This window comes from Sprattus sprattus (genome assembly GCF_963457725.1).
Source record: "Sprattus sprattus genome assembly, chromosome: 4".
Classification (NCBI taxonomy): domain Eukaryota; kingdom Metazoa; phylum Chordata; class Actinopteri; order Clupeiformes; family Clupeidae; genus Sprattus; species Sprattus sprattus.
This window is the reverse complement of record NC_137923.1, coordinates 38584149-38610969: the sequence shown is the minus strand read 5'-3', so window position 1 is coordinate 38610969 and position 26821 is coordinate 38584149. Positions and strand designations below refer to the sequence as shown.

The 26821-nt window shown below is 40.2% G+C and overlaps 2 protein-coding genes across 2 annotated transcripts; one reads left to right on the top strand and one right to left on the bottom strand.

Annotated features, from left to right (window-relative positions):
• Positions 1 to 471: 471 nt before the first annotated feature.
• On the bottom strand, positions 472 to 3611 carry rcvrn3 (recoverin 3; the record flags this gene model as incomplete). The annotated part of the gene is made up of 3 exons (XM_080837114.1): positions 472 to 563; positions 1025 to 1136; positions 3231 to 3611. 3 exons carry the CDS (start codon positions 3609 to 3611, stop codon positions 472 to 474), a joined length of 585 nt encoding a protein of 194 aa, XP_080693240.1.
• A 17096-nt stretch (positions 3612 to 20707) lies between these two features.
• On the top strand, positions 20708 to 25545 carry ccdc106b (coiled-coil domain containing 106b). The gene is made up of 7 exons (XM_080837115.1): positions 20708 to 21013; positions 21470 to 21529; positions 21682 to 21789; positions 21869 to 22063; positions 22483 to 22683; positions 23070 to 23264; positions 23619 to 25545. Exons 2-7 carry the CDS (start codon positions 21490 to 21492, stop codon positions 23933 to 23935), a joined length of 1056 nt encoding a protein of 351 aa, XP_080693241.1. The 5' UTR covers positions 20708 to 21013; positions 21470 to 21489; the 3' UTR covers positions 23936 to 25545.
• The last annotated feature ends 1276 nt before the right edge of the window (positions 25546 to 26821 follow it).

Sequence of the window (26821 nt, the reverse complement as noted above, 5' to 3'; positions counted from 1 at the left end):
ACAACATTGATATTAAAAGCAAGGTGGATGGAGGTGATGGATTGAATATCACCCAGCAGTCTGGTTTTACCTGCTACCTGACGTGAGGGAGGACTGGAGTAGAATATGCAGTTATCTATAGTTGCCTTGTGAAGTCAGTGGTGTAAACTACAGTTGGGACAACCACAGGGTCATTTTGTCTAGTTGTGAGTGGGACCAGGTAGCAGACTTTTGGCATTACTAAACCAACCCAGTGCCTTGTTTAAGCAGCAGTACTCAGGTCAAACGGAAAGAAAGCTTGAGAAAAATAGAAGAAGAATACAAAATGTTTGAGCAGGAAATTCATGCTCTTTATGCACCCTGGAGATCGGAAATATATAAAATATTTACAATTAGACCTTCTTTAATCACACTAAGAATGCAAATATTTGCTAGACTGTCTGTGTGGATGAGTGGTCTTTTGAGAATAGAAATGTCTAGACTCTTTACTCTTTACTTTGCTTTGTTAGGCTCGTACTGAATGAGACGCATTGCATCGGCGTTCGCCATTATGCCATCGATGAACTCCCCCTCGGCAACTCTCTCTGTGATGAGACAAAAGGACACATTATTAATCTATGTCATTCATGCTGTCCGACAGGGAACAGATAATTAATCTATGTCAGTTTTGCTGTCCCACAGGGAACACATAATTAATATGTCAGTCGCACAAGCAACACGTGCATAACTGTTGTATATAAGTACTGTTATGTCTTAGACTAACAAATACAAATTATTTTATACTCAAAACATCCAAGAAAATGTTTTAAATTTCGGTCTGCCAGTCTATCATAAAACACACTAGATAGTGAGCTTTGTTGCTTGCGCATTTCTTCATCCACCCAAAAAATGGATGAAAAATACTTCAGGAATTCATAACAGGAAGTTTGCGTTGATTTATATTTCAATCACAGGCCCTCAAAAAAGCAAAAAATCAAAGGTGTCACATTTAATAGGATATGGCTTTTCTTTTGACTGTAAAACATGCTTTGCCATAATCTCTCACCTCTGTCATCCTTTTGAAAGAATCCCCAGAGTTTGTCTGCCCTCTTCTCTGCAGTATTTTCATCACTTGGGAGGTCTGGGACTTCTTCTTTTGGGATCAGCTTAAAGATTGCCTGTGGGGGAAAGGACAGGATATGTTTAACGGTAACTGGTCGTGTAGTTATGCATTATTCTGGATCAGACAGTAGAACACCTCCCAAGTATTTGTTGAAACCACCTACAATCCATTAAAAACCTAGACAGTCCACTTTGTCAACTCATTGCTTGTGACAGGAAGAAATATGGCAAGTCTTTTAAATTTGTAAGCATCAACTTTTCTACTTTTCTACTTTTCTATATGAACATTTCAAATTTAAAAAATGTCACTACAGAAGGAACTCCCCATAATGTTTGACTGTTATACTTCAGGGCAAATTCACATGGTGAACGTATTGTGCATTTTGCCTCTTACTAGCCACACTGTGATGCACAGTGGAGGTAGTCATCTAAGTCTAAGACAGCAGGGAAAATGAATTCTCACAATTTTATTCCTGTAGAATTTCATATATTTATAGTTAAGGTATTTGGCAGCTGGTGTTGGTAAAGCATTCTGTAGCACAATTCAGTGAAGCAGATCAAACATGCAGTCACAGGACTTTAACCTTACGGGACTCTAATCCTGATCCATAATCTATAAAAGCAGGGAAGAGACTTTTCATCAGGAACTTTTCGGGTCATTTCATTTGTTTTGTCTCTGTCCCCAAATATCCTGAGAGATGTATAAACCCCAGTTGATATTTTTCTCGGCTCTATAATAACTTCTGCTACTGTTGTTTTGGGCTTGATCTGGTCTTTATGGATAGGGTTTGTGCCGAACCAATGGGATGATGTTGTTGTTCCCAAAGTGACCCCCCCCCCCTCTCCCCCCGCATGTTCATCTTCAGGCAGATCCTCTAAGTTGTCTATCTACAGACAGAGGTAAGGAGGGGAATCACATACTTTCTCCTCAGGCCAGCTCTGGCCAAAGCCCTGAGCTCCACCAACTCTCACACCACCCTTACCCTGTACATCAACCTCTTAGAGAAGATTACAGACCAACAAGAAGCAGATTGAGTGATTCCCTTATATATAGGCCACCATCCCTTTTTTGTGTCGAAGGTGTAGTACTCCATTAAACTATCAGGTTGTGATGGCTTCCTACTGTATATGGTGTCCACAAACAGACATTTATTGATCGATTTTCAGCAACAGCTTGACTCTAAGATATAGAAAACAGTTTTTCTATACTGTCAGAGCCATTAGCCCCTTCTTTTTTCCTTATCAGTTCTCTTTGTTTGAAAAAAGAAATCACAACAAACTCCGCCTCGTCACATATGATGCAGTGGACCGGCCATTTTGTTCCACTTCTCATGCTTCCTATATTTATCCCAGGATGCCTTCTGGCTCTTGTCAAGATTAACTCCATGGGAGTTACTTTGCGCTCTCACAATCAAGAGCTTTCCTAATCAACACCATCTCTGGCTAAATGATCCCAGTCACTATACAGGTGTCAGTCACAATGGGAAACGTTATTAGCCATTTTACTGGGCCTTCTTTCTCTTTCAGTGGTTGCTCAGGGTTTCGCTCTGTGTTTTCACAACACATCTGTCTATCAGATGTTGCTGTTTAAGCCTGTGTTGTTGTTAAGTAACGTGTTTGCTTCTGATACCAATGCTAAACTCGGAACAGGAACACCCACTACGTATGACCAAAGACCATGCTGTAGCAACGTCACTGGATTCTCCCCAATGAGGGTGGTGTTAAGCCCTGGTCAGGCAGAGAAAGAAGTGGATCTCACACCCCAACAACATGTTCCAGGCACGTCTCTATCTAAAAACTGCCCCCTTGTGGTTCATTTCCTTCACTTTAAACCACAACTACAGAGTACATAACATTCCATTCTGTTGTCCAAATTGTCTGTTGTTTAGTATAACCTGACCAGAAACTAACTTCAAATATTTGTTGTATTCATTATAATTTAATTACAGGTTGCGTGTTCTGACAGGCACTCCCAGGGTTCTAGCTTTAGTGTTCTTTTCTCTCAGGTGGTACGGTATGACAAACCACCACTGAAAGTTTTCCTCCTGAGGGAACTTTGCATAGATTTTTCTCTCCATATTTGTAAGCCTATGCAAGACATGTGTCAGAGTCTTCCTATCTCCTCCTGTGGGAACCTGGCCGAAACCTACCGCGCATATCTCAAAGACTTCTGACTTTGAGAGGTATCCATTCCCGTCCACGTCAAATAGTGAGAAGGCCCACTCCAACTTCAGCGTTATCTTGCCAGAGGAGGTCATGTGTAGCGCCACCACGTACTCCCTGAAGTCCAGTGTGCCGTCTTCGTTGGTATCGAAGGAGCGGAAGACATGCTGGGCATAACTCTTGGCATCGCTTTCGGGGAAGAAACGAGCGTAGATGGCCTCAAACTCAGTTGGTGTGATGCGCCCGCTGGGACACTGCTTGGTGAAGTTATCGTACCACTGGGTGATCTCTGCCTCGCTGAACTTGGTGCTGAGCTTCAGGTCCTGCAGAAGCTCCTTTGACACAGCCCCACTCTTTGCATTACCCATGACCAAGTCTGAACGAGTCTGTTGCCTATCTTTCAGGTGACTGTTTGCTTGACTCAAGGGGCCTGTCTTTGACAACAGGCGTCCTCTGTCCCTCTCAGTCCTCCAGCCTTGCTCCCTTAAGGTGGCTCTGTAAAAGTAAACAATCATAACAAATGAAGAAAAAAGGCAACATTGATTATGGATCAGCAGCAAACCCTAAACTGTGTCTGGTATTATATTCTCTATTTTAGGTAATACAGTATATTAATGTTTTTACATACATGACACTGCTGTTGGCATGATGTCTGCCTTGACCATACCCATACCTAAACACACTCATGTTAGGACACCATGAGTTAACAGAAGGGTTGTGAACTACTACTCAGCTACTTTGAGGAGGTTGCATCATGTCAATCAATACAGTTAGTTTGTATCCTATCGCATCACTACTAATCTGTGTCACCGTAACTAGAACTTTGTGCAAGGCTCAGGGTGCTGGTTTGCTGCTCTTTGCTGTTTTTCCTGGGCATACCTAGGCAGCAAGGACCTACAATGGGCAAATGCTTATGTTTTTCAGCAGAGTACAATTTGCCTTTTGATTACCCTGTGAATTTATCCTTAATATTTGATGAATTTGGTTTGTGCGTTGACTTAAAGATAGCAAACAGGATGGCTAAAGACTAACAGATATTGATGAACATACTTATTAAAACAGTCAGGATCCAGATGCTGGAACTTTTAGAGAGGTGTTGCAAGGCCAGCAAAGGGCAAACTAAGATGTAGGCCTGCAGTGTAAGGGATTTTAAAGACTCTGTGTTTTCCAGTGATAAGGCTCTTGCAAATGACTAACAGGTTAACCATCTGAATCAAATGCCAAAGAAAAATGTTTACATGACAGATCTATTGCGTGAGCAAAGCATTTCACAAGCTTGATATTCTTTAGTAAAATTGTACTTTATTGCCCCCTAGCGAGCAATTAGGGGCATATTCCAGTCATCGGTGGAATCCTCCTTTATGTATCTGTCTTTCACCAACAAATCCAGAAGAACACGGAATAAAGCCTACTGGCATACTGAGCTCTGTGAAACTGATTTTTAGGCCTTGATGAAGAATTAATCATCTCTATGCAAAGGAATGCTAATCAGTCTTTCAGACAAAGTATAGACAGCGAGGACATCTCAAATGCTACACTCAACAAAAATCATCCGCTGTGGTACACCATCTTGATCCTTAGATCTACTCTAAATGATTCAACAGTAATTTAGGCATCATCAACAACGGGTTAGCCACTGCGTGTCAATTGTCCTTCTGAGTAACACCTCACACGTAAATGTTACTCTTGGTAAATTATATCTCCACAGAAGCACACAAATTATGTTTGTCAAAATTAGACTCTACAATGTCTTCTCTACACGTCATCATTGTGTAGTTGAAACTGAAAGAAGTAACAAGGGGAAAAAATGACAGCTAGAGCAATAGAAATACAACAAGGTGCTTGCGAAAGGTAAGGAAATTACCACAGCGAACAGAAACAGAATAAGGCCAAAACTGCAGGTTCAGCAGCCATAATCATAAAAGAAAGAAATAATGAATGACTAGCACTCTCGCCGGTAAATCCCTTACCTAGGTGATACAGCCTCTACAGCGCGGGCCAAGATTCAAGGGTGCAGTCTTCAGCAGGTAAGGGGAAGCACTGCGGAGCGAAGGCGCTCCACCTTGGCTTGCTGAGGTAAGTCAATTAAATGGGATTGGAGGTGGAGGCTGAGACCCAGACTGAGGCTTTTATTTTTGTTCCTTCAGAAGATCTTCATGTTTAGACTCCATCACATGTGTGTTTGCACGAGCAGGTATTAGATCTAATTGTTTTAAGCTGGGGTCTTTGCCAGGTATTTTAAGACCTGCTCGTTACATTTGCTTTACTTTTTGCATCCCAGTATAGAGCAGACATTTTTTTGTTTCATACTCTTTTACTTCACGCTATCCCTCATTTAAGCTTTGGGCCAATCTCACCTTACTGATCCTACAGTTTTTCTTATCTGTTATCTCCTTGTCATTAAGCTCTAGTATATTTTTCATAATATTTTCTTATTTTTATTTTAATTTTTTGTCATGATATTGCTGGAAATGGATGAATTAGGAATAAAACCCATCTGGTTCTACATGGCTCAAAAAAGACTTCTTGCCATGCTCTATGGTTCCTTGGATTGGTTTACTGATTGATTAAGCAGTACAAAGTAGCTCATTTCAATGCTCATTTTGTCAAAAATTAACATCAGCATTGATGTGTTTCATCACAGTTTCATAGGGTGTTCTTACACTTTAAATATCCATTATTACAAGCTTCAGTCTTTTTTCTTGTAAGCGTGAATTGTGCGATTAACTGGTTCATTTGTTGCAGGATTGACAGCACTAATGTTTATACTATGCTTTAGTTGCGTTCACAGCCAAAGGCCACATGAATGCCAACTCTACCAAAGTGACGCCTGAGGTAGTGTGAGAACTTCAGCTTCAACCAAAAAGGAGGAAGAGGGAAGGTCCACTACAGAGCAAGGGGAGGGAGAGAGGAGATTTGAAAACAGGGAGAGTAAAGGGGCTATGAAACATGGCAGAGATCAGCTAACAGGGTTAATCTGGGACAGCATCTCACAAATGGGATTAGAGCTAGGAGCACCCTTGCAATGTCTCTCAGTATAGAACCAGTCTCTATTTATTGCTCCTCATCCATGACCCATGTAGCTCAAGTCCTTCTCTGACTCTTGTGCACCTTGCTTATCCACCTCTACCAGCCTGTAAGTGAGAAGCGTTGGCTGCAGTGGGCGCACCAATGTGTCCTAGATGATTTGGAGGTACATAAACACAAGCGTTTAAGATGACTAGTACTTATGAGTGCTTTTAAGGTCTTTTTGGCTTTTGACTAATGTTTAGCTGATAAAAGAGTTTTATTACACCATAAATCAAACATCCATCAACAACCATCTGCACCTGAGATTTTTCATAACATTTCTAGAAAATACATAATGCACAATAACTATGACCCATTTTATTGGGTGTGTCTCTCTCTCTGTGAGTGCATGCCAAAACCTTTAAAGTTATACAATTGCCATGGTAAAATGTAGAAGAAACATTTATTATCACAAAAAAGAAAACTTGTTACAGACATACCAAAATGGGGATTTGACAAAACATTTACCATTGAAAATACTCTAAAACAATTATTTAGGCATTAGCTATAAATTAATTACAATACAGAGATAGTCTAGGTCTCCAGTTTGCAATGGAAATGATTTCTATTTTCTAGAGACTGAATGAAAACTAAACCAAATATAATATCAATACTGATGATGGATTGACTATATGTGTCGCAATTTGGCAGTTTATCCAAAAGAGAAGTCCCATGAAGGGGGAAGTATCTGGCAAAAGTTCGTCAGATTCGGATGTGGCGTTACTGACGAATTACTGCAGAGTGTAGTCCTGTCATACGGTTATTAAAATCTTGATCATTAATGAGTGGAAATCAGGGATTCACTGTCAGAGGATTCTGGTCATGATATCTTTGGTGTGTACATAAAGGCTTCAGAGACAATCCAGGACTGAAATGTGTGTGACAAAAATCCCTTTGAGGTTTGGCCTTGTGTACCTTCTGCAGAATATTCGTGAATATTCTCCATCGTCCTAGAATCAGCGAGAACACAGACACAATAAGTTTGCTAGCCAGAATGAGGTAACTTAACATTAGATGAGTTTTCTGTGACATGCATGACTATATTAAATACATAAAGCAAACCTGTTGTGGGAATAAAATTATGCATTTAGATTATTAAACAGACCAGCTGTAATAAATCAAACGTTTTAAATGGTATGGCAGCTTCCTCTTGTAAGTCTCCAGTCCATAACGGTTGCAATATATATCATACCAGTTAATTCAATCCATCTGGTCAATATTTTGTTATGTACATTATAGATAATGAGGCAAAAGACAAGCTGGGACTCATTAAAACTACAGACCCCTGTATTGCTACTGCAAAAGCGCCACAGGGATTCAGATTTGCAATGCTAATACACACTGACTTCGAGCTTCCCCGTGGTGTGTGAGAGTCTAAGCGCAGGGGGTGACACAGCGAGAGCAGTCAACACTTCCACAAACCACTCATGTGGGTTGGGTCCAGAGGGAAATCATGCAAAATACAGGAAGTTGGGATTTTGCAACATCATAGCATATTCAGAAACCTTACATTCTCTATTCCTTGTGTCAGTCTCTGTTCCTTGTCTTAAGTGGAAGTTGAAGCAGTAGTAACTGCTGGCCTTTGTAGATTTGTTACCATTTTCATATCAGGTTATTGAAAAGATGTTTTCATGAAACATATAATAAACATGTGAGACTACAGACCTTTTACATGTAAAAACTTAATTGTATTAAGCAAATAATACCCTAATGTTTTGCCATTTTTTGCACACTACACAGTAGTAAAAATGTAATCCCCTTATAACCCTAGTAGGATTCAAACAAATTGTAAATGCACCATACAGCATTAAAGGTGCATTATATGAAATAAGATGTTTTCTATAAACAAAAGTTTGTGGATGGGGCGGCACAGGGTGAGTTACGTTCTGTGGTTTTGAGATCTGTATAGTGAATATGAGGAGGAGTGTGACTTTATAAAAGATATATTCCTGAGGTTTATCTGAGTATTTTGTTAAATTTACATGTATGAGCTTCATTGTATAACTGCACTTATTTACAAAGTTTGGAAAAACATGTAAAATGTAAGATTATTAATCGAAGGCAAGAATATGTTTGAAAGCAATTCTAAATGCAGAGTAAATGCTACATAAAGGTGTACAAGTATCAACAATTTATACCAGGACAGAGGTATACACTACTATAATAAACAGTTTAAAACAGCCGCAAGCATCAACCATCGGGGTCAGAAACTGCCCCAAGCAGCAAAAGGTTCAATTATTTGACTGGTTCAACAAGTGAAAGAGTTTTGTCAATGTAACTTAAGGATTTAATGACAAAATGAACTAAGACCAAACCATGTGAGAGGAACAGAGAAAAAACATGTTGCAGCTTGTTGTAGCAACATCGTATGACTGATATGTTTGAAATAGGGTAAATATCTTCTATATGCCATCAGGGCCGTAGCCAGGATTTTTGAAATACCGAGGTCAAGGGTTTCCCCTATATTTTTTTGTAACGACTCTTTGCCGTCACTGCTCCACATCTGTGGAACCAGCTCCCCCCGGACATTAGACCCACCCCCTCCATGTCTGCCTTCAAATCTAGACTAAAAACTCACCTCTACTCCCTGGCCTTCCTTGCCCCTTGACCTTTTACCTCCTGTTCATGTCTATGTGGTGTGCCCTGATAATGAATGTTCCCCTTTTTGTATTGTTGTATTATATTCACTTTTTTAAAATTATTATTATTATTTTAATTTTACACAGTACAGCACTTTGGTCAGTGTATGCTGTGTGTAAATGTGCTCTATAAATGAAACCTACTTACTTACTTACTTACTAACTCCACTCTGAGTTAGTAACCTAGCAACAATAGGGGGTCTGGGTGCATGCACCCCTGAAGAAAAATAACCCTTTAAATTGTGACTTCTGGTGAGAATAGAACAATATAGCAATGGAGTACATTGCACCAATAATTTTTCCTCATCAGAGTAGTGACTCTGGCCTTTATATGTAGCTGGGTCATGGGCTGATAATGAGCTTGCTGACTCTGTATGCATTTCACTGGTTCCTTCTCCTGCTCTTTCTCTCTCCTCTCCTCCTGTATCAACCTCTTCATCTCTCTCTCCTGTCTCATCCTCTGTTGGATTTTTAAAATGAAAGGTCTAAGTACTATACTACTGAGTCATAATTAGGCTACTATAATTTGACCTAATATGTTAATGCCATATTTAGATAGTGACATTACTACTTGTCCACCCAAACAATATTATTGATGGATAATTCATACTGCGACTGCCAATTTTTACCTTTCCTCTTCTTTGCCTGGTCATCATCCTCTGTCTTTCTTGCAAACTATAACTTTGACTGATGCAGCCTCTTGCCACCACGTTGCATCTTTGCTGTTCTATTCTCGTTACGTGTTATATCTTCGGAAAATAAACGGAAAATACTTAGAAGCTATACAAAACAGAACAAGTTATCATGACATCGAGAACCAGAGTAAGTAGTCTACAGATTACAGCAGTATTGCCGTACATTTGGCTAACAAGCGTTACTGTTACAATACGGAATCATGAAAGAATAATTTTCATATTATCTCGCGAACGTAACCTATATTACAACTAACACTAGTTCGTAGATATTCATCTTAGGTGACTTACACGTGGTGTATAACAGTATGATAAAACTTACAGTTCTTGTTTTTCTAGCCGGGCGTAATACTTACTGTCAGCGTATCGATACCCTTGCATTTCTCACGCGACGAACTTTGAAGGAGTAATTATATTCGTGTCCATGACAACAGTAGCCTACTGCTGGCCTAAGCAGAGGCAGAACATGATCAGTTGGGCTTTATGGTTTTCCTGCTTTATGTTAACATTTTTACTTGCTGAAGTATAAGGGGGGGAATTCAAATGAAACGAAACTTAAGGGAAAAATTACCGAGGACATGACCTCGGTGTCCTCAATGGTGGCTACGGCCCTGTATGCCATTACGAATGAGCCTACAAAATGTCTTTTAAATGGGCTGTTCACACAGGCATGCATTAGCTGCTGAATTTGTATTGGCGTTGGTGGCCATTTTGTCGAGCAAGTGAAAATGGAATTCCAAAAGGAATTGTATTGAAACTGAACTGAAACGTCATTAAATTGTGAAAGTTTCAGCATACCACGCTTTAAAGTTACGCTAAATCCATTCTTAATATATTCAAATTTGTCTGTTGTAGTGCAACCTATCTAGCCTGACGATGTCATACTCATAATTCTAGTCAGAATATGAGTCTGAGATCGGACAATTGGGCTGTGATTATGGGGCGTGTTTCAACGAACCAGGAAAGAAAATTCCTCTTCGCTGAATTGGATACCTAGAACCAATCAGCGCAACGTAGTGATGGGAAGTTCGGATCATTTTACCGACTCGAATCTTTGAATCTCGTTCAGTAAAATGAACGAATCTTTTTTCGAGTCACTCGTTCATTTTAACGGGGGGGGGGGGGGGGGTGCTACTCAACATTTTTAAATTTTATAGCCAATTCACTGGCGTAAATACGTCCACTACAAATACGTATCATATTTTCATGGAGGTTACTACATGTAAACCAGCAGATACTAATTCCTGCATTCAAATAATATTATATGAAAGTTTGGATGAAATGGTCATTTATTATCACATAACCATTTAATGATCACGGCAAACAATTACGCTGCACTGAACTGTAAGTAAAGTTTTAAAAAGTTAAAATAACTAAACCTGTAATTATTTCTTGTGAACGAATATCATTCACGTCTTACTAACCATAGACACTCGGAAGTGAACTAGGTTAATAAGTCCTTTCTGTTTCCTCTTCTGAGCCTATGCAGGTTACGTGAAAAAATATCCAGAGCCCAGTCAAAATGAACGAAACATTTCGGTTTTCTCTAGCTTCCCATGCTGAGCCCAGATCACGTGAAAAATGATCCAAATACTTGTATCCGGCAGATGACCTAATCGTTCACCTCCCGACCGTCTTTGGATCAACGTTTCGTTCATCTGCCGGATATCGTTCAATGATTCGTTCTTTTGCCGGATATCAGTCTTTCTTTCAATGATTCGTTCTTTCGCCAACCGTGTCTTTGGATCTATGATTCGTTCATCTGCCGGATATGGGTATTTCGTTCAATGATTCGTTCTTTTGCCGGATCGTTCAATGATTCGTTCTTTTGCCGGATCGTTCAATGTTTCGTTCTTTTGCCAAACGTGTCTGTTTCGTTCAATGATTCGTTCTTTTGACAACCGTGTCTTTGGATCTATGATTCGTTCATCTGCCGGATATGGATCGTTGGATCCTTTTCCACGTGACCTGCATAGGCTCAGTACAGTCAGCTAGAGGAAACAGAAATGATTCGTTCTTTTTCCGACTGGGTCTCTTGGATACGGGTCTTTGGATCATTTTTACGTGACCTGCATTCAACAAATCATTTCTGTTTCCTTGGCTTAGCCAATGCAACAGTCCCAGTTGTCCCGATGCGCGGTCATGAACGAGAAAAAGAACGAATCTTTTTTTGAGAGGACTCGTTACTCTCGAGTCGTTGTAAGGATTCGTTCAAAATGAACGAATCGTTCACGAACGACACATCACTAAGTATTACCATCTGACAGATTAAACTTTTACCTGCTCCCGTAGGAAGGACGGCAAAAACATTTTTTCAATCGACAAATGCCTTGATCGCGTTTCTCTGTTCCTCTTTCAAAATGAATGCGCTGTCAATATCTGCTGAGAAATGCCTGCTCACGTTACTTAATTAGCACTCAAGGCTAGAAGCTACCATTAGTTTCAACGATTATTTTGGCCAACGCGTTAGCATAACCGATCAATAATGGTCTAGAGTGCTTTAGTTAGGACCTAAAATCCTCCGCAACACTCGTTTTGCGTATACACAACTAACCGAGTCAATGTAGACATAAAAAAGTCGTGTAGATAGCTTAAATCATATAAAATATGTCCCACTAAGCTCCCGAGACGGCGCCATCTTTGTTCGATGTATATTCCGGTATATTCTATCTATATCTGTCCATCAACGTATAAAGCCCGCCCTTACAATTTGATTGGTTTAGATTGCGTTTCAACCTTTTTGAAACGTTAAATCTCTCCCAACTAACTCGATTCCAGACTGAATCTCCCAGCCCAAAAATTTTGTGGGCGGAGTTCAGGCTGGTATCCAGGCTACAACCTATCGACACTATTCAGGAAATTTGGTATCCAAAAAAATTGGTATCCATGCAGCCTGTGGATTTTTGAACCTTTACATCACAAAGTATTGGCTAATGAAGTGGTAGATTTTAACATTGAACATTAATCACTAGGTGGTGCTAGTGAGCTATTGGCATCTGTCAGTTGCAGTACCCCCTAGGAATGAAATTCCATGAAATGTGGTGTGTCCAAATAATGTGGTATGCAGTGTGTCAAACTTTGTGTGAACTAAGGTTGTGCACCTCCTAGAGGCCAAATTTTAATTTATTTTTATGAAACAATTGTCCAGTGCAGTGCAGTGGCGGACATAATAAGTATGAATCACCTAGTACCCTTTTGCTGAATGTCTTCTCCAGGCCACATCCTCAGGGTCCTCTGTGAGTCCAGCGGGTTCGAGTGATCTTGCGGCTGAGAGTCCTTGCCAGTCTGTCCACGGCACTGCTGATGTGTCCCACGTCCTTCCGGGAGGTCAGGCCGTCAATGTTTCCACTGTACCACATGACCCATCCGCCCAGTGACATAAGCACCAGGAGGGCTCCCGTGTACACAAACAGGTCTCCGAAATCCCGGCCTCTGATCTCCAAAGTGGCAAAGACTCCGGTCAACAGGGCGGCAACACCGAGCAAGTCCATAATTAATGCGAAGGCGAGGGCCAGCCTGCAGTGAGAGAGGCCTGCGCATGTCGCCATGGTTACTATGCTGAGGGGAAAGCAAAGAGAGGTGGAGTAATGGACACAAAAGGATGTTTCTTCTGCACCCCTACAAGCAGAAGAGCAGATTACCTCTAATGTTACATATTAACTTCAGAGGTCCCTGTTAAGTTCCTTGTTTGTTCTGATGAGGTGTTCCTTTTTGGGGACAAACTTAACAGCCATCACTTGAGTCCTTCTGGTCTCCCTAAGACTGTCCCCACCTATATGAAGAGGGTCTGTAAAAAGCGTATCGGAAAATGGCATAATGACCTACAACATAAGGCAGGTCATATAAAACATATTGTGTCTACTATGTTACTGTTTATGAAAGGAGCAACGATTATTAGTGTTAACACACAATCATTCATATATATATATATATATATATACAGCTGCGGAAAAAATTAAGAGACCACTTCAAAATGATAAGTTTCTCTGGTTTTACTATTTATTGGTATGTGTTAAAGTAAAATGTACATTTTTGTTTTATTCTATAACCTACTGGCAACATTCTTACCAAATTTCAAATAAAAATATTGTCATTTAGATCATTTATTTGCAGAAAAATGACAATTGGTCAAAATAGCAAAAAAGATGCAGTGTCTTCAGATCTCGAATAATGCAAAGAAAACAAGCTCATATTCATTTTTAAACTACACAATACTAATGCTTTAACTTAGGAAGAGTTCAGAAATCAATATTTGGTGGAATAACCTTGATTTAAAATCACAACAGCCCCATCATGCAATTCATATGAATTTCGAGCATTGGAAAATAAACTGGACCAATTTACTGTACATTCAAAGAAACCCCTTTGGCTTGAGTTGCAGAAGGCATGGGATGAAGTTATTAGGAAATATATTGACACTATGCCAGAGGGATGTGCTGCTGTAATTGCTGCAAAAGGGCGACCAATAAAATATTAAAGTTAAAAGTGGATAAAAGTAGGACTCACTTCATCTGATATTTGTTGTGCTCAGAACAACCATCTGCATGTTTCATGAACATTATGAAATGATTGTGTTTGAGGCAAGAAAAGGTCAATATTTTCAGATCTGTTAGGTGTTCTAATACTTTTGGCCATCACTGTATATATATATAAGAATTGTACAGACTTTTTTCTGTATACAGGTATTTATAACAGTGTCTTAAACACCTTCAAGGTTTCCCCACTGAACGTTTTTTGTTACAAGTCTTATACTGTAAAAAATGATATGACCAATAAGTCATGGTAACTTGTTTATTTCATTTACTTCAACTTAACATGATGCTTTGTGCAATTTCAACTGAATTGTATGAGTTTTCAGTATTCAAATTCAGGTTTGTACGTCAGTTCAATGAAATGCAAAAAATCGAGTGGCTGGTGAACTTGATATTGTGAGTACACCACTCACAATGTGGGGGACTGCTCTTTGCGCATGTGCGAAAACACAGACGTTTGAGAAGACACCTCAGGAGCCAAAGGAAGGAGCTGAAGCGACTAACGAGTAATATCAAGGTAAATTATTGTAACTATTAGATTTGTGTAGAACTTTACAATATACCTTGCTGTAATAGTTGGTAGCACGGTGGCTCAGTGGTTAGCAGGTTAGCTAGAACTCACCAGGGGTTATTCCAAATAAAGATAATTTCCAATGTGCTCTTTGCTCGCTAGCTAGCAAAGCACCTCTGTAGGTGGTCTATTTAACCGGGCTGTTTGCAGACCGTTGATTAGTCAATGGAAATCGTGATCTAATTTATCCTGCAGCCCGGACGTCCCGGTCTGAACCGGTCTAGTCAACGGAAAAGCGCCAATAACCTTGCTTAGAATCTAACTACTGACACTTGTTAACAACATTTACTGAGAAATGGACGAGGTAATAACTAGCTAAATAGGTAGTGCTAGCAACTAGCTAGGTGAGCTATTTCAAGGTGATTTAATTACATCATGATACATATTGTAGTCTAGTCCCATAAAGTAACATATATAATACAAATAATAATATAATTGGGTCATACAAGCTTGCAAATTAAATGGAAATAGTATTTTCCTGACCACGGTGACAACATCGACCCACTGAATTCGCGAATTCGACAAGGGAGTTGTGCGCTTTTGGCGCGAAGTAGCCATTTATTTTGAGACTCAACTGCTCTCCGGTAACTAAAAAGACCTGCACCGCTCATCTTACATCTGTTTGGGTACCCTCCATTAGTGGATGTATAAGTTTGTGATAAGTTTATAAGTATATAAGTCTATTTGCTTAGAAAAAATGTTTTTGACCGTTATTTTGTTTGTATGCTAATCGGATGTATGTGTATGTGTTATGTGCTAATTACATGCTATGCCATGCTTTACTTTGCTATTGTGTTCAATGCATGTTCATGAGGTAAGGACTGGACGCAGTCAAACGTAAATTAGTTGTTTGTGTGTTGTATTCTGTGTGATATATATATATTTATTTATATATTTTCATAATTATATTCAAAGTAAAGGGTTAAAGGTATTCCCTTGTGTCTTAGTATATAACTGGTTTGTTAAGTGAGAATAGTAGCCTACTAGGTTAGGTTTAAACGTGATATATGTAAACGTGATATATGTTAACGTAAGTAGGAGTGTCAGTGATAGATATGTAATTGCTATATTCGGTGTTGGGCTATTTAATGGTATTTATAACATGCTAAAATAATATTTTTAGCGGTCTGCTTTAACCAAGCATTAATTATATATCTATAGAAGAAACGGTTTTAGAATTGAGGCAGCGCACTCCACTAAAATAGCTAGGGGGCGACCCACTGAACTCTGTAATGTGTGCGCTGGATTGGTTTCCTGGGGCACATTATATTTTGTAGTTTACTCCATTTATCATGTTTGCAGTTCATGTGACTAATGGTTTGCTGTACTTTTGTCTTTTTGTGTTCCAGGATTGAAGGTTAATTAATTTAAGTTCGGCTACAACTGTAGATGAAGTGGAGTTGTAAGTTCTGCAGTTTTGTCTCATATATTGAAACACCAGGTGTTATGTTTGCAATAAAATCTAAACACTGCTTATTTGTGTCTTGTAGGACACAAACGAAAGGAGAAGGACTGCTGCTCTACTGGGTCTGCCTTACTACCTATCCGAACAGCCTTCAGACATCATCAGGATGTGTGACGTAAGATCTTTTTTCTGTCATGCAGAAGCCCATATACGAACACACCCACCCACTTAATACACTTATGATCACTGAGACTTAAGTAGCTTTGCCGAGGTACTTCTTGACCCAAACATTCACATTTTTTTCTTCTTCTCAAGGCCCATGGTGAGACTCTGGCTGCAGCCATGAAAGGAATGCAACTTGGTCTACTGATAGGCTATGAAGGAGACAACCAGGATGCCTTTCCATGTGAAATATTCAATGTGGCAGTTGTGGTTGAGGAGACTGTTGTGCTTCACAACTTCAAAGATGTGCCATCCAGCTTTGGCATGCTTTTGGGGGTCATCTGCGTCAACCTTGAATATCCACGAGCCATGAAGTATTCCTTTGAGTTCCTTCAGAGTAGGGGTGCAACGGATCATCATTGATCCGTGATCCGTTCGGATCATCTATTTCGGTTCGGCACACGCATGATCCGCGGATTGATTTATGAAAAAATAAATGACCATGCTGACCAAATAAAACAAAATATGAATTTATTATGTTTTTACACCAAGCGCCAAAAGCGGTATTAATGCGACGCAACGTTCCACACGGGTAAATTAAAACAGCGCACTGTAGTTTGCCATGTGTGGTGCTTGTTGGAGAGAGGAGCTACGATTTAAATGTTTAGCTCGCTCCCTATCATTAATGGATCGCTGGGTTTTAAACTTAAGCTGGTAGTCTGCCTGTGCCTGTAGTGGTAACCATAGTGATGATATACAACTGTCTACCAGCTGAGCTGGTGATTTTTCTGCCACATGAAGGCAGAGAAGATTTTTTTCAAGAACCATAAGATGGAAATATCCTATGCCTGTTGACTTTCCCAGATGTTATGTGAATACACAGACATCCCAAGTCTCCCTGAAGTTGGAGTCTCCCGCATATTGATAACGACTCCTTGATGCCCGCAAATTACTTAAAATCTCCCGGAATCTAGAGCGAGCGAGCCAGACCGCGCACACTAGACAGACGTGATCCAAACTGCGTTAGCATCTGTGTAGTGCGCTCACGACAGAGAGGGAGAGGGACCTAGAGACTGTGCGTGTGTGCCTCAGGAGCATCCTGATTTACCTGTTTCGGTAAGTCAACAAATGAATTTTCAGTGTGGGCGGGCTTTTATCTTTTCTCCCGACCGAATGAATCAATAATGAAATTAATCAGTTCAGTGTATCTAGGAACAGGGCACAGGGAGAGTGCCCCCTCAAAAAGAAAATTTAAGACATTTTACAACAGACTATACAAAGGTGTACGTACCCCTGTCTTATAAAAGTAAACCACAATTACAGTCTTGCACACTGTACTATCTGTAACAGTGATTTCAGCATTGCCCATGGTGGGTTAAATGACTGTAAAAGACTTGTTGTTCATTTTGTATGGCCCTACCTCTCTTGCACTTATTCTTATAATGTTAAGTTATACATGTTTATATGTTTTTAAAGTAATATAAGTTTATAATCTTTAAATATCATTTGTTGCGGGTTTTTTATGTGCCCCCCTGGTTAAACCCTGGCCCCTCCTTGGCCCCCCTAGTAAAAATGGTCTAGAACCGCCACTGACTGTGGCACAAGAAAGCCATACAACAGTGGAAACACATCGAGCATGGCCACGCATTTACAGCGACATCACCCCGGTGTTTCACTGACAGGAGTGAAACCGAAAGCGGCTCAACAACCGCTCATCACCGCGGCATTTAAGCAGCCCCTTCCTCCACATGTTTATTTGTCTTGTCTATTTTTTTTTTTTTTTTTTTTGCTGATCCGATAAATGATCCGATCCGTGACTCTGATCCGAGGAACGATCCGAACCGTGAGTTTTTTTGATCCGTTGCACCCCTACTTCAGAGGGTAGTAATGAAAATCAAACCAGATCAAGCCTCTGCCAGAGTCCACGGCATCCGAAACAAGCTCCTGAGGTTAAGTTTATAGTTTGGGAATAGAATGGGAATTTTTTTTTTTCTGTGTTCATGCAGAGTGAGAAAATGTTTGTGTATATTGTGTTGGATGGCACATCCTTGAAGTTGTGAAGCAGCCTCCTCCACGATATACATACTGTACATACATGCATGCACCCATATGCATATATAGACACATACATACACACACTCACACACACACCCATCCATCCATCCATCCATCTTCTTGTTAATTGTTTAAGGATGGGAATTTTTTTTTTTCTGTGTTCATGCAGAGTGAGAAAGTGTTTGTGTATATTGTGTTGGATGGCACATCCTTGAAGTTGTGAAGCAGCCTCCTCCACAATACACATACATACATACATACATACATACATGGCGCACACACGCACACGTCCAGGGGGGTATTCCTCGTATGTGGTTTAGTGTTTAACCTGATCAGGTTAACTCAAAGTAAGTGGTAAACCTCCTAATAGAAGAGCCTAATGGCTTTGTTTTTGGAGGCGAATGAAGCCATAGGACGCTTCTGTTAGGAGGTTACCACTTACTTCATCAGGTTAAACACTAAACCACGTATGAGGAATACCTACCTCCCCCCCCCCCCCCCCCCCCCCCCCATGCAGAGTGGGAAAGTTACTGATTTGTGTGTCCTTGAGTTAACATAATATTATTTTAATAAAAATATGTTTTGTACTCAAATTTGTGTGTTTTTATCATTAATTCTTAAGTGAAAACATATTACTTTAGATAATCTTAACTTAAATTACAAGGTTGAACCCACTAATGGGGATAAGTGAACAGAATGCTCATTAATGAGTTCACTTTATTTTGAACTTGAAAAGCAAAGTTGAAACAACAGTAATTGTACAGTCATGTTGACTCGCAGAAGGCAATTCAAAGCTTAGCAAAACTCAAAATAATGAGTTAAAACAATTGATTAATCCATTTCATTTCTACTTGAAATTTTGAGGCAGCTGGTTAACTTATGATTTTAAGTAGAACCAAGTACATATTTTTTAGAGAGTGGAGAACAGCTTTGAATGAACTCTTAAGAAATTTCAACAGCGTCCTTCAGTATTACACAATGTTTACCTATGCAAAATGGCCTTGGGGAAACCTCGACATGTTATCAGTGAAGAAGGTCTCATACCGCAACCATTTTTTGACTTTACGGAGGCTTTTTTGATCAAGCAAAAAACATCAGAGAATTACACTCTCCTCGGCCATGGTGCATTGGTGAACCCTGCTATATGCCGACTTAAAGTATTGCCAAGCACAGTAATTGTCTTTGTCTAAGGATGCTCTATGTATATGCCTAATTTTTTTTTACAACGTTATCTGACCAAACAAAGCTCAGACAGGGCGTTGTTCGGGCAATGCGCCCACTGGGCTCTTCTCGCCGTAGTATAGGCCTACACTTTCTTATTTTTCCGAGTCGTTTGACGGTTTGAGTGTTCAATAATATGTCGACTTACCTGTTGGGATGTTCAATCCGTTATATCAGCGTTAGCCGATCTGTGTTAGTGATTTTTTTGTATATCGACTAACAAAAACTCTTCGATGAACTTCCGCCATCCGGCGACCGCCCCTAGTCAACATCTGAATCCGATCCCACCTGAACAGGTTTCAGGTAGAAGGCTGAACAAACGGCAACCTCCCCCACACCAATTGTTGTCATTGTTTAATTCTGTTTGCAATTGCTATATTCAGATCAACAGAACTATCAGAACAACCAAACCAGAGGCTTGGGACCCGAGGCCTATCCTTAGCCTACCTGGAGCCATTATACATGCATCCCTTTCACATTCCGCAATGCAAACAAATTGCTGAAAACAAATAGCCTACTGTCTGATCCAGTTTACACCAGTTGTCTAATACTACTGGAAGTGATCTCATCCTATGCAATTAAAGCTGATCATGCTAGGCCTGTAGCTCGATCATAGCCGAAATAATTATGTACGGGTCTAGGCAATTACGTGGTAGCTTGAGATATTTGCCATTATGACTGAGTTGAAAATCTAATAGGCTATTATAAAAGACAAATATAAAATAAATAGAAAACTCTTTATTGCATCTCAATTCAACAGGAATCCACAATTGTTCAGTGAGCCTATGGGATCTAGAAAATAACGTTTGTGATTGTCATCATGACTAGGCCTGGCTAACGCTGACCTCTGGTTCTTCTGTGTTAATGTGTAGGCTAGTCTACATATAAGAATTTTTCATATAACGTATTTAAGATTTTAGATAACATATTTTTAAACTTTTGGTCAAAGCGTCAACTGAGTGGTCCCTAGAAAAAAAAACCGTTCTTCGTTTTTGCAGAACAAGCGGAACTAGTAGACCCTTTCTTATTAAACGACTGGCCGGAAATGACTCGTTATTGAGGAGGCTTGACCAAGTTTACGTCCACAATCGCTTTTATTTTGGTTGGGAATAGGGAATTTTCACAAGTTAGAAGTTAAGCTTAGATTGTATTGAAATACTGAAAACGCAAATACATATCAGCAAAGTTAAATATTAGTGTGATTTTGCAAACGTTTGGTAACGGTGAAAGAAATGTGCTCAAGTCATTGTTGATGGCTAATGTTACCACTGTAAAGTTGAGGCTCCGGAGATAAGTTTGATATGTGTAGCTGTGAGGCGAGGGAGATGATAGTAGCATATAGAACAATCTTGGAGATTTTCTGAACCTACTTGATTGGACTCGAACTAAGACTTGTGATACTTCTTACGAACCCTTGTATGCTGGTAAGCCAAATGTTTTAGCTAAAAACGCTAAAAGAACTCAAAGCAGGAAGAGAATTCTGAGCTAGTCCGTACGGCTGGTTAGTTCATCGCTAACGAAGCTATCTGTAGCATGGGTGGCATTGGCTATTAGCAATAGTTAGCAGTGTGGATGCTCCCGACACGTTGCAACACTTACTTAATAACTGTAGTATGTATTTGTATTTATTGAATGGATATTGAACTTCCATTTTATTAGTTGCTTGAAATGGTACATAAATTCTTCGTATTAAGAGAGAAATTCGTAGCGGATCGAGTCATTTAATTTACCTTCTGGAAGTATCGTTACTTCTAACCGTACTAATTTGCAGCAAGTTTAGTTTTCCTGGTAGTTGACATGCTGCAAATGAGTCGTTACAATGTAAGGGGTTCGGTCTCACTTATATTCTATGTATTTATATGTCTATGATTGTTTGCCAGACTAATATATTCCAGAAAGAATGATGACCGACACACATCGGAGCACGAAGACTTCAACAGGTAGATCTACGAGATTTGGTGTGCACCTACTATAGAGATATTAACTTTACAAATTATTTGGAAGTATCCAAAACTCACGCACGTGGGTTCAGTGTTTGAGATGAACATATTGCGCCCCTTTCTTTGATTACTGATTCATTAATTTCTCCCAGAAGATAGCCTAATGAAGAACGAGGGGAGTTATGAAATCTCCATTCCCTTTGAAGACAACAACGGGGACCAGACCAGTTATTTCAATCAAAGTCAGCAACCATTTGAAGGTAGCGTAGTCTTTCTCATGTTTTCTATCAATTGTTTGTGGTCTTGTGGTTTGCTACACTGATGTAATATTTGCCACAGATCACCCATCCACTGGACAACAGGCCCCATGTGACTCCTACCTACTGATATCCAACCTCCGCATGCAGCTTCAAATCTCTTTGGAGAAGAACTCATGGCTGCAGAAGCGCATAGAGGACCTGGAGGAGGAAAGGGACTTCCTACGATGCCAGTTGGAGCGCTTCATCAACTTCACCAAGGGCCAGGAATTAAACGGTGCACACTTGTTCACTTATTTATATATGAATATATATATATATATGATTCCCAAGAGCTTGAATAGAACTGCTTTCGACATACTCACACCCATGTAGGTCAATAAACGAGGCAGCCAGCAGTATGCAAATGTGCCCCAAGGGCCAGGACATCACATGTACACATATGAGACATAAACACGCACATGCACACACAAACAAACACACACGAACAGATCTGGTTCCAAGAGACAATTAGTAGACTGACCAACAGCCAAAACCAGGAAGTCAGAGGTAAACCACCACACACAGGCAGATGATACAGGAGCAGCCAGCCTCCCAAGTAAATCTTTGCTGTGATCCTATGCTATTGCAGTCTCATCCTCTCTTTCTCATCCCTCTCCTTCTGTCTCTCTCTCTCCACCCCCACCCTTCTCTCAGACCGGCAGGTGGAGCCTCCACAGGCAAGCCCCCAGAAGACCCCATCCCGTCGACCCTCAAGTCCGTTCCCAACTCCCATGGCCACTCGCTCGTCTGTCTCCCGCCAGCAGGCGAGCCGTAAACGACCAAGCAGTGTTCAGGGTGAGCTTGTGCTCACCGTGAACACTGAACAACAGAGCCAGGTTTTTCAGAAGCTAACAGGTTGTGCCAATAACCTTATTTTCTTGGTTGTAGTTTGCTTCATGGGGAATAGGGCAGAAATGACCCAAAGCTATAGTCGCAAAATATTTTCAACCATGATAACTGACCTAACCACCCAAAAATCATTCACTGGTTGATTAGCCAAAGCCATGGTTATTGTTACATCATGAGAAGGAAAAAATATGCGATACGATTAAAGTTGACATAGACAGATGTTTGCTTGCGTATACATTTTTAGATGTTTATTGTATTACTTAGTTATTATTATTATGTGTGTGCACAATTCAATTATACACCTGTCAACATGCATACAGGCATGGAAGTGTATGTTGGCGGAGTAGCTTAAGTAGTACCCCCAGGTAATTTGTATTGGTATCTGTCCTCAGCTGAGGAGGACTATGAGGATGTTGTGGAGGAGTACCTGGAGGAAGATGGTTACCTAGAGGAGGAGGAGATGCTATCTTTTGAGGAGGATGGCAAAATGTCTAAGAAGGGGAGATCTGGAGGCCACGCCAATCCAGGCACGCGCGTCAAGAGGACCCGCGTGTTCCGTATCAAGAGGGGTATGGAGAGGCAGCGAGGTGAGACCATTGAATGTTACATGCCTTGGGAGAGGGGGCATTTAATTAATAAACATAAATCTACAGAGAACTATACACAATTATAACCGCACTGTAATAAGGTGTACATACTGTGGCAAGGAATGGGCTGTCCATTTTCCAGCCATCAAGTTTTTGTGAACACCAAGGCATTTCAGAGAGTTCCATGTGTTAACAGGGATTTTAGTGTTGTGTATGTGTATGTATGAAATATATCTGTTGTAAAGATAGTTTTGCCAACTTCAGGCCTTTTATTTCCACAGGCTTTTATCAAATCTGTTCTTTTAAGCTCTCAAAAACCGATGGTAATTTAGTGACATAATTTTTTCATTTCAGTTAAAGACCCTGCAGGGGTTCTCATCCGCTACAAAAAGATCTTGGTGACCTACCAGAAGCTGAAAAGCATGTCCAAAGCCTTCCAGGTGCATGGCGTGGACCGTAACACAGTAGCTTCCACCACACCCATTGCGGAGCTCCTCCTGGTGGCTCCCGAGAAGGTGCCTGATGTGGGCGAGTTCGACCCGTCCAAGGAGAAGCTGCTCGATTACGCGCGGCGTTGCTACAAGGCATTGGACGAGGCTTCGCAGGCCAAAGTGCAGGCCCTAAAGAAGAACAACCTCCTACTGCCCATCTCCTACCGCTTCAGGAACTGAGGAGGCGGAAGTGGGACGCTCTTATAAACGACTCCTCTCCCTTTCAGTTAGTAGTGGCAGGCAGTGGCAATGGGAGATTGACTTTGGGAGGAACCGGTTCCATTAAGCAAGAATCAGAAAAGGCGGTGGTGTTGATTACCTTTTCTCTACCTCAGGTCTTGTGCAAAGGTGATGTGCCGGACTAAGGCACACAAATGGACATGGTTAAGTGTGAGGAATATCTTTGGATGTTCCTGGTGGTTCCTGAGGCTGTACCTTGCCCTTCCTCCTCCTTCTTGGCTTCAGGTGAAAAGAAAAAGTTCTGAAGAACTCAACAGGACTGACCAATTAGAGCCAAGAGCGTGAGGCTATGTACGTCTTGGAAGTTAAGCGATGGCATAGAATAAAATGAAAATATTACTCGAGGCGATTGATGTAGTAGTTCACTGTATCTCAAAGGCTCCTTTGCCCCTTATAGTTTTTTATTTTTATTTTACACCATGAGTGTATGAGACAAAGACAACATATATCCCACTATTCACAACCAGAATTGGACCCTTTTTGTAATAATTTTTCCTACACCATTCATTTCTCATAATTAATTCTTGCTGAATATTGTTTACCTTCCCAGACAAGAAAGATTAGATGTGACTTGCCAACTTAAATGACATAATACTGTACTAGTTTGTTGGATGTGAAGAAATTTGATGGTGGCAATCATGGTTTGGGGAAGTTTATTACCTCAAAAAAGAGTGCTTGGTAATGAAGAAAGCCATTTACAAATGATAAAGTTGTTGGTGAGCAATTTCGAAAGAACAGTTATTTGGGAATATTTGTTGATGTGGATGGTCCTATCCAATGTCCCTCAGCCTAAGTTGCATTTGTATACAATTATTGCTTTACCTTTGCTTACCAAATCATGTAAAGAAAAAGAAAAAAAAAGCAAAGTAAGTGAATTCTGTTTCGTGGTGTAGTTTGAATACATGGATGCCAGGCGTGCTGTGCCGCCCCTGAATAAATGAGTTGAACTTCCCCCTTCTAACTTGGCGTCAGGTGAAAAGCAGCAGTTCTGATCTCAACAGGACTGACCAATTAGAGCCAAGAGCGTGAGGCTATGTACGTCTTGGAAGTTGAGAGATGGCATAGAATAAAATGAAAATATTTCTTGAGGATTGACGTAGTAGGTCACTGTATCTCAAAGGCTCCTTTGCCCCTTATAGTTTTCTTTTTCCTTAAGGTTTTTATTTGACACCATGAGTGTATGAGACAAAGACAACATATATCCCACTTTTCACAACCAGAATTGAAACCTTTTTGTTATCCTCTTTACTACACCATAGATTTCTCAGAATGAATTCTTGCTGAATATTGTTTACCCTCCCAGACACGTGCCTCTGAGTGTCTCAGTGTCCGTTATCTAATGCCCATGGTTCAATCATGGACAAAGATGATGCCTGGTGATTTCAAGAAAGATGTGACTTGCCAACTAAGATGATCTAATACTGTACTAGTTTGTTGGATGTGAAGAAATTTGATGGTGGCAAATCATGGTTTTGGGAAGTTTATGACTACAAAAAAGAGTGCTTAGTAATGAAGAAAGCCATTTACAAATGATAAGTGGTTGGTGAGCAGTTTCGAAAGAACAGTTATTTGGGAATATTTGTTCATGTGGATGGTCCTGTGGATGGTCCTATCCATTGTCCCTTAGCCTAAGTTGCATTTGTATACAATCAGTGCTTTACCAGATCATGTAAAAAGAAAAAGTGAATTCTGTCTCACTGGAGGTCACGGTGTAGTTTGAATACATGGATGCCAGGCATGCTGTGATTTCTCCTACTCATGCTCCTCCTCTGCAAAGGATCCTGAGAGTACTGCCTTCCCAATACATCTAATCAATTTATGAACAGACAAACAAAAAAATGATAAGTGGTTTGATATTCATTCAGTGGAAACCCCCTCCCCCCTTTTCTTTTCTTTTTTCAAGGTGCCTAAATATTTTTGAATGTTCTGTTATAATGAACTGGCCAGGGATTTTTTTTGTGACATTTTGACCAGCCACTGGTAAGTTTTGTTTTGTGTCAAAAGGATTGTGGAACGACAAATGTGAGGGCAGATGTGTGAGATGATAATGTACATATGCCGTATTTCAGATGATCCAAAGCTTTAGCTCCACACTGGCAAAAGTAGACACTCAGGCATAACAATAATGTTAGAATTTGTTTTAGTATAACTGCCTTTTTTTGGTAGTATTTAATACACCTGTAGCATCTTTACTTTTTTATATTATAAACCTTATGATGTCCAGAGTTAAACTTATTTCATGGACGATTGTCCTGTTCAGATAGACAGTATTCTGCTGTAGGAGAGAAAAAAAAATTCTCCTTAACTGAACCAAATAGTATTTCTGTGTTGCCCTTTGGTGCTGATCTTTGTTGAACTCAGGATTTTTAACCATGGGACATCGAACGTTAATCCTGCTTTTATTCTAAAATACCTCACCCAATGTCATTGGCAGGTAATGAGTTTGGAATGTCAGTCATAGTGTATTGCCCTCATAGCCTTGTCATTCTCGGTTGCTGTATCACAACTGCTGAGTAACATTGTCCAATAGCATTGTACAGATGGGAATATTCCCATATGGTACCAGTTTTTTGAAAAGGCAAGTCATGAATAGTCATTGGTTGGTATAGTCATGTCTGTTCCTTGGAGTGCTGATGTACCCTCTTGTAGCCTTTCACCTTCTTTTCCTAACAGAAACTATGTGTACCTCTTCCAGATACTGTGGAGATAGCAAGTTAGGCAGGAACATCATGTAATGGTGACCGTGAGGAAAAATTATGCCGATTGTGGTCATGCTCTTCACATCTGTGAATAAAGCTTTCCAATTTCTTTAATAAAGTCTGTGAT

What these genes read in the sequence shown, in the direction of transcription:
- ccdc106b (XM_080837115.1), top strand. Translation starts at nt 21,490, where the DNA reads ATGATGACCGACACACATCGGAGCACGAAGACTTCAACAG. An exon ending in AAGTCAGCAACCATTTGAAG is followed by an intron (nt 21,790 to 21,868) that starts GTAGCGTAGTCT and finishes TATTTGCCACAG; the next exon opens with ATCACCCATCCACTGGACAA. An exon ending in GGGTATGGAGAGGCAGCGAG is followed by an intron (nt 23,265 to 23,618) that starts GTGAGACCATTG and finishes TTTTCATTTCAG; the next exon opens with TTAAAGACCCTGCAGGGGTT.